The following is an 8,499-nucleotide window of genomic DNA, read 5'->3' as shown; positions in this document are numbered from 1 at the left end:
GCTGGCGCAGCAGTCGGCGGCTGGGCTCCGTGCTCGGGGGCACGTTGTGCAGTGCACCTTCTCCAGCAGAGGCTGCGGGGAAGAGCACGGGGTAAGGTCACAGAGGGAGGCCAAGAGGAGGGCATGGGACTCATCGGTTGTAATTTTATGGATTTTTAAGATTTTTTTCATTAAGAAGTATAACTGTCATAGAGCTTTGAAGACGGTAGCTGAGATAGTGCAGGACTTCAGTGGCTCTACTCAATAACGTCAGATGGTTGCGTTCAGCTCCCACCCTTACCTCCATTTGGAAATTCATCACTCCTCCGGAGTGCCGACGTGTTCTTAAAGCACCATGAGCTTTGTCAGAAATTGACTCTGAAAACTTCTGTTATAGACTATCTTATCAATAAAAGGGTGGGTGTGGTTTTCCTCATTCGTGGATTTTTCTCTTCTTTATTACGTACAGGAAACTCTGTGAGTGTTTGAAGTCATGCCTTAACAAATATTATGTCTGATGAGTCAACTAAACTTGCCCTTTACGTGCTTCTGGTAATCATAGTTTTACTTCTCCTCACTTCCCTATTTCAGCCAGTTTTCTCTTTCATTTTTCACTCGTGGCTTGAGCCGCGTTGTCTGGGGAAAATGTAATGACAAAGGCAGAAATTCTTTTTCTTCACAAAATTTATTGTGATGGTAACTGATAGGGCTGCCATAGGATTGACGAAGATTGCAGAGAATTTGACAAAATAGACGGGTATTCCCTGAAGACATGTGACTGAGGATGACTGTGCTGAATTTTTGTTCCTCTTTCCCCAAAACAAAGTTTTATTTCATCAGATACTGAGCAAAACAAGTAACTATGTTTGGACTTCTTTTTTTCATTTTATTCACCCCTGGAGTCAGTGAATTTCTTTGTATGTCACCAGATCTAGAAATGTCGTATACTTTTTGTGGTAAGTAAAAAATATCTTTCTTTTCTTAATGGGATTTGCACAGTAATTGCTGTAGTCTGAGGAAATGTGAACTTTTTCTTTCAAATGTGTTTCTTTGATGAATACAGAAAAATATAAATTAGTTCAGCTGGAGTATAATTCTGTTATTAATTACCCTGTTACAAGATTTATACTGCATAGGTGTAAATATTACCACAATGCTGGTTGCAGCAGCTAAGACAGAAGTTTATCCCAAGTAAAGCAGGCATGTTTTGGTTCAGGAAATACTAGAAGATAAGGGATTTAAACTAGTTTTGAACTGCTGTATTGTATAAATCACCCACATTGATTTAACCAATGTATTACAATTAAAAGCTTTAGGTATATGAAAAAAAAAAGGGGGGGGCAATGTGATATTCTACCAGGCTGGAGGATCAGTTAGGCTCTGGGACAACATGGTGTGTCCCTTCTTGCCGTGTCTATGTCGCAGGCCACTGGATCTGTGTAGTTCACTGAGGTTTTTAGTTGGTTCTGCAACAGCTTGGCACCTCCCTGATGTCCGTGAGCCAAACAGGCTCAGTGTGCCCCTGCGGACTCGGTGGCAAGAAGGTGGGCTTTTGCAGAGATATTTCATAAGGAAAAGACCAGGTCTTTTGAAAATCTGTGTGCAGTCCTAGTGTGTATCACCTGTAAAATAGCTATATAAACTGAAGCAGAAGAGGGGATGTTTATTTTGGGTTCTTTGCTTTACATGAATACTCGTGGTAAAATTTAACAAGTGTAAAAGTGGTGGTACTTAAGCTTGCAAAACAAACCTCTGAGACCATGGCGAGTTTTGTTTGCCCTTTTTCCTGTTGCAGTTTCCCATGTGTAGTTGTACCGGAGATGAGAAGCTGACTGCTGTTTGCCAACAGACAGACAGTTTCCCTATGCACACCCCTCGCTTTAGTCCCCAAAACACAAGACTGAACCCCTTGCTCCCGCCAGGGTCAGGACGGGGAGCACCCCTTCTCCACCCTGCCCCCCAGGCTGGTGGCAAACGGGGCACTTCTTCAGCATGAGCACACTGGGGAGGGCAGAAGCAAGCTGAATCAAACAGACTTATTTCCTAAAACAAAAATAAAAATACTGACTGGAAATCCTTCCAAAGGCTGTCGCTGAAGGATGTTTTAAAAATTGAAGGTCAGATAATGGGGTCTAAATTTGATTAGATACAGGTTACATGATGCTTTGTCACACTGTATCTGACGTTGTGTGTTGTACAATGTCAGGTGAGTACAAAGCAAATCTACTCAAAGGCTCATTTACATTATCCTGGAAAATACGCTGGTACATTAAAAACATATTTAGCTTATATAGATTCCATGGTTAGCATAAGTAGGGATATTTTCAGCAGAGGACCATGCTGGCTTAATGCTAATAAAAAGTTTGTGTAACTTCAAAAGAGATATAAAGGTACTTTTGCCTCTGAGTTTTGTGTGCAAAATATCATCAACCCAACAATTGACTTTTCTTACTACTTAATCTCAAAGTAATATGATATTATTTTTACCTTTTAAGCATATAAATAAACATAATTAACATTTACTACTTAATCTCAAAGTAATATGATATTATTTTTGCCTTTTAAGCATATAAACATAATTAACATTTTAAATACATATTTAATGTTTACTATGGATATTTTTTACACTATTTTATAGTATATACCTTATATTAAATACATTTTTAAATGTCTATGTGTTTATTGTAAGTGTATATATATATATTTTTATTATTTTACTGGAGAAGCCTATTCACACTAACAATATGAAATACTTTTTTGTCCTGTAGATTCTACAGCTCATGCTTTCATGTTTAATCTGACACCTTGCAGCATGATGGACAAATCTGTCTGGAAGGCTGCTCTTACCTGGATTCCAAGTGAGTCCCTCTTGACTAGAGAATTATATTCTACAAATGCAAAAAAAAAAAAAAAAAGAATACAAGTGAAAAGCTGACGCTTCATCCTAAATGTCAAATTATTTAGGAGATCAGTTTCTGTGATTAAAAATGCAATAGGTAAACGATAATAATGGACAGAAATGATGATTTGTGAAAATAAGTGTGCTTGAATTTTACTTGTTGGAGCAGTTCCCAGAGCTCTGCACGCTAACTGGTACTGTACATGCAAATCTGAGACTGCTTAGGTGCACGTGCATTTGTCTGGAGGAAGCAGACAAGCTTTTGCAGCACACAAGCTCTTCTGGCCCGAAGAAGATCCAAGTCTTCTTAAGGACAGAGAATATCATTAGGCTGTCCAAGTGTGGCAGGGCTTCTACAAAAAATGTGCGTGTTCCAGAAGCTGGATATGGTACTGGACTGTGTATGCAAACCCAACTTTAAACTAATCTTTAAAGACGGTTTATGCAAACCCAACTTTAAACTAATCTTTAAACCCAGCTCTAAACTGGCAAGCTGAATTACTTAGGAAATGCCTGTATGATAAACTTCACCTTCTGTGTAAAAACTCCGGAGCAGGGGTAAGTTTGCTTCCCTAGAAAGATGTCTTTATGATGGCTACCAGCATTCAGGATGGTTTATATGCAATACACAAACCTCTGAGACCATGGCGAGTTTTGTTTGCCCTTTTTCCTGTTGCAGTTTCCCATGTGTAGTTGTACCGGAGATGAGAAGCTGACTGCTGTTTGCCAACAGACAGACAGTTTCCCTATGCACGCCCCTCACTTTAATCCCCAAAACACAAGACTGAACCCCTCGCTCCCGCCAGGGTCAGGATGGGGAGCACCCCTTCTCCACCCTGCCCCCCAGGCTGGTGGCAAACGGGGCACTTCTTCAGCATGAGCACACTGGGGAGGGCAGAAGCAAGCTGAATCAAACAGACTTATTTCCTAAAACAAAAATAAAGATACTGACTGGAAATCCTTCCAAAGGCTGTCGCTGAAGGATGTTTTAAAAATTGAAGGTCAGATAATGGGGTCTAAATTTGATTAGATACAGGTTACATGATGCTTTGTCACACTGTATCTGACGTTGTGTGTTGTACAATGTCAGGTGAGTACAAAGCAAATCTACTCAAAGGCTCATTTACATTATCCTGGAAAATACGCTGGTACATTAAAAACATATTTAGCTTATATAGATTCCATGGTTAGCATAAGTAGGGATATTTTCAGCAGAGGACCATGCTGGCTTAATGCTAATAAAAAGTTTGTGTAACTTCAAAAGAGATATAAAGGTACTTTTGCCTCTGAGTTTTGTGTGCAAAATATCATCAACCCAACAATTGACTTTTCTTACTACTTAATCTCAAAGTAATATGATATTATTTTTACCTTTTAAGCATATAAATAAACATAATTAACATTTAAAATACATATTTAATGTTTACTATGGATATTTTTTACACTATTTTATAGTATATACCTTATATTAAATACATTTTTAAATGTCTATGTGTTTATTGTAAGTGTATATATATATATTTTTATTATTTTACTGGAGAAGCCTATTCACACTAACAATATGAAATACTTTTTTGTCCTGTAGATTCTACAGCTCATGCTTTCATGTTTAATCTGACACCTTGCAGCATGATGGACAAATCTGTCTGGAAGGCTGCTCTTACCTGGATTCCAAGTGAGTCCCTCTTGACTAGAGAATTATATTCTACAAATGCAAAAAAAAAAAAAAAAAGAATACAAGTGAAAAGCTGACGCTTCATCCTAAATGTCAAATTATTTAGGAGATCAGTTTCTGTGATTAAAAATGCAATAGGTAAACGATAATAATGGACAGAAATGATGATTTGTGAAAATAAGTGTGCTTGAATTTTACTTGTTGGAGCAGTTCCCAGAGCTCTGCACGCTAACTGGTACTGTACATGCAAATCTGAGACTGCTTAGGTGCACGTGCATTTGTCTGGAGGAAGCAGACAAGCTTTTGCAGCACACAAGCTCTTCTGGCCCGAAGAAGATCCAAGTCTTCTTAAGGACAGAGAATATCATTAGGCTGTCCAAGTGTGGCAGGGCTTCTACAAAAAATGTGCGTGTTCCAGAAGCTGGATATGGTACTGGACTGTGTATGCAAACCCAACTTTAAACTAATCTTTAAACCCAGCTCTAAACTGGCAAGCTGAATTACTTAGGAAATGCCTGTATGATAAACTTCACCTTCTGTGTAAAAACTCCGGAGCAGGGGTAAGTTTGCTTCCCTAGAAAGATGTCTTTATGATGGCTACCAGCATTCAGGACGGTTTATATGCCATACCTGCTTAAAACTAGAGTCCTGATCTGAGCATTTATTTGGTTTACCTGTGAAGGTGAGTGAACTTCCTTATCCATGCTGAAGAAATTAAAACAGATTTTGAAATGGTTCACTCAAATATTTTTTAAGATGACTGATGTTTTTTATTGGAAACCAGCTTTTTGTTTTTCTGGAAATAAGAGTTTGCAAGATATGTAACATTTTTTGTTCATTTTGGAGGAACTCTTTAAAAAATACTGTATTTCAGAGAAAACTAGTTTTTATCTGAATAGCATGCCTGCCTGTGTGTTTTTCCTCCCCACTGGTTACCTTTTTCTTACCTGCAATGTCTTAACTAGGAAGTGACGTCACCTTTTTGAAAGTCGTCTTCAACGTCTGGTACAACGGTGCCAGAGCGTTACACTGGAAAGAACGCCTCTGCAGCGGAATCGACGACGAATACTCAGTGTGTGGAAAGCTGAAAGGAGGTTGATGTGGAAAATATACAATGCCTTTCCCTTGCCTGGCAGGTTGCCTCCACAACGGGGCCATATCCCGCCAGCCCTTTTTCACCACTAAGCAGATTTCTTAAAAGACTAATTGATCATCCAGGTTTTTCTCTCCACACCCTAGACCGATTCACCTTTCTTGGCAGGCAGCAGACTTCAGAGTAGACAGTTCCCCAGTGCCAGAACCCTACTAAAACAGAGAATTTCCAAATTCTATGCTTTAACATCCTTGTAGTGCAGTTTCCATCTCTAGAAATTAGGATTACTAATATCTCGTGACACTTGCATTGTTAACATCTCTAAAATGGCATGGAAAGACTACATTTGACTGCACTGTACAGAAGACCTGAGAGGAGCTAGGGGGACTACTAATATCCACAACACAGTTTATTTAGATAAGTGTCTGGATGGGTTTTTAAAGAGATTCTCTACACCCATGTATAATGGTTTTTTTATTAGAGGAGGGCCAACCCTGTTGTAGGGGGCTCCCCAACATTAACATGACACAGGCTCAGATCCAGAGAATTCAGGCAGGATGTCAGACTAAAGGCTGAAAAGACCTGTAAGGAGGTCAAAATACTCAATCCATGTTTTCCTTTCTTTAAAAATTAATATCAGCCTTTTTTGGTTATCATTCAGCTGAACTACTATTACAAGTTAAATTACTAGAGTTACCACAGTAGGATGGCTCTGTAGGAGATGTTGTGGGAGCATTATGGTTAATTTCTGTTTTCTAACGTGCTTTAGACAAATAGGCAGAGCTCTGGGAGAAAGAAGAGGTGGGGGGGTCATCACTGGAAGAGTAAGTGGCATTGGCACTGCTGCTGAGAGATGTGCCATATTGCTTTTTTTTATTTAGGAAGTTTGACTGATGGCTTTATGATTAAATAACTGTTTACATTATAATTATCTATCTTTTACAGAAACAGTTGCAACAAATTTTGACATTAAAGGTGCAAGAATGAAGTTTCCAAAGGTACTTTTCAGCTTTTTATATAAAGAAATAACAATAGTAAAATCACATATGTACATGTATATATTTTCTGAAAAGACACTTTCATCCAAACTGTAGAAAACAGCAAAAGGTAAGGTCAGAAAACTTTCTCATGCTTGAAGTGATTACTCCAGAATGGTAGCATCTCTGAAATGCTAGATGTCCCCAGGCTATTATTCCTCCTTTATTTTATAAAGGAAAAAGCCAGATACCAGTTAATGTCACATTAATCATTCCATTTTGTTTGGTAAATTACTGTGTTTCCTTTTACCTGTTTGAGTAAATCCATCCATATTCTTTCTGCCTGTTTTGTTCTTTATTTTATGTTCTCTTCACATGCTGGTCTGTTCCTCCCTGAAACCCTTTTCAAGGATTTGAAGAGGAATAACAATATCCAAAAGTAAAAGCAATGCTCCAGTGTTAAACCAGGAGCAGCACCACTCCAATCCAACATCTGCCTCATCAGCTGCCCGAGCCTTCCCAAGACCCTTGCCATCCCTATTCATCCCCACAAATGTCACTAAGGAGCTCCTATTGGTACAAAACCTCCAGCCCCCCCTTAACTCAAAGCTCATGGGCCTCTAAAAGTGTTGAACTCCATCCAGTCCATCATCTCTTCTAGCCCTGGAGCTGGTAGTAGACAGGAATGTCCTCTTCTATAAGCAGTCCTCCTATAGATATGCCAGTCCTGATGCTTCCCAGTGGGACTCTGCCAGACCAGGAGCTAACCCTAATGGTAGCCTTTGCTATAAACTAGAAACTCTTGCAAGCCTTCAGTCTTTAGATTAGTCCTAAGAGCCCTTCAGCTCCCAAGTGCTCATCCCCAGTTTGCCATGCCAGGTGACAGGAGTCAAAGAAGGTAGGGTAAGACCTGGGTGCAGCTGCCTACAAAAGTCTGTCTGTGCAAGAGCATGAAGATGGGTAGCTAGACAACAGCGAAACCTGGGGTGATGCTGCTGTGTGAATCAGACTGCTGGATGTGCCCAGGGAAGTGGTGGAGTCCCCATCCCTGGAGGTGTTTAAAAGACAGGTAGACGAGATGCTTAGGGACATGGTTTAGTGGTGGGATGGCAGGGTTAGGTTAACAGTTGGACTTGACGATCTTAAGGGTCTTTACCAACCTAAACAATTCTATGATTCTATGATTCTATGTGGATGAGCAAAGCAGTGGGTCTGGAAGGAATGCTGAGCTGACACGAGGACCAGCATTGCTTACAGCAGCATGTGCGGCGAGGAAGCATGGCTGACTTAGAGCTTACAGCTAAGGTTCAGGCAAGCAGTATCCTGCTAGTCAGGGAACAGATGCTCGATGCAGGGTGGTGAGCTGGGCCCTGACAACACGATTTAAGTAGGCAGCTTGAGACCTTATACTAGGAGAAGTGCTGGCTATACTTTGATCAGGGGCTGAAGAATGACTACAGCACTCTTCTCACATGGGCCCTTCCTCCCGCTCACCTCTCTCTAGCGTACTTCATCCTAATCTTGACATCACGTCCAAACTCAGGACAAACTTTTTGCCACCGGTAATAGTATGAGGTTGCTTTAACTTTCATCAAGCAGATATTTGATGTATTCACATCATACGTTCACTATAAATCGATGATTTTGGTAAGCACCACTGAGGCTGAATAGCAGTTAAATATCCAGTACGTGATTATAGCTGAAAACAAAAAGATGGACTGTCCAGCACAACAAACTCTGTTACAAGACTGGCCAGAAGCTGCATGGTATATAGCCTGGAGGATTTCCCTAGGACTGCCTGTAAAATACAGAGGCTGTTATTGCAACTACCTAGGGTCTGTGTATGGGTATTGGGGCAAGAAGGTGGCAGAAAGTC

General features: G+C 40.1%; 1 protein-coding gene across 1 annotated transcript in view; it reads left to right on the top strand.

Moving 5' to 3' along the window:
• Nucleotides 1-599: 599 nt before the first annotated feature.
• The window catches only part of LY96 (lymphocyte antigen 96), an 8,939-nt gene continuing 1,039 nt past the window's right edge, over nt 600-8,499 (top strand). The window contains exons 1-4 of the mRNA XM_009634489.2: nt 600-935; nt 2,748-2,837; nt 5,519-5,647; nt 6,592-6,644. Coding sequence (XP_009632784.1) covers nt 842-935; nt 2,748-2,837; nt 5,519-5,647; nt 6,592-6,644 — 366 coding nt within the window. The 5' untranslated portion in view covers nt 600-841. The remainder of the gene's footprint in view (nt 936-2,747; nt 2,838-5,518; nt 5,648-6,591; nt 6,645-8,499) is intronic.

This window comes from Egretta garzetta, unplaced genomic scaffold (assembly GCF_000687185.1).
Source record: "Egretta garzetta isolate BGI_Z169 unplaced genomic scaffold, ASM68718v1 scaffold251, whole genome shotgun sequence".
NCBI classification, from domain to species: Eukaryota; Metazoa; Chordata; class Aves; order Pelecaniformes; family Ardeidae; genus Egretta; species Egretta garzetta.
The sequence above is the reverse complement of the archived record's forward strand: the minus strand, read 5'-3'. Positions and strand labels throughout refer to the sequence as shown.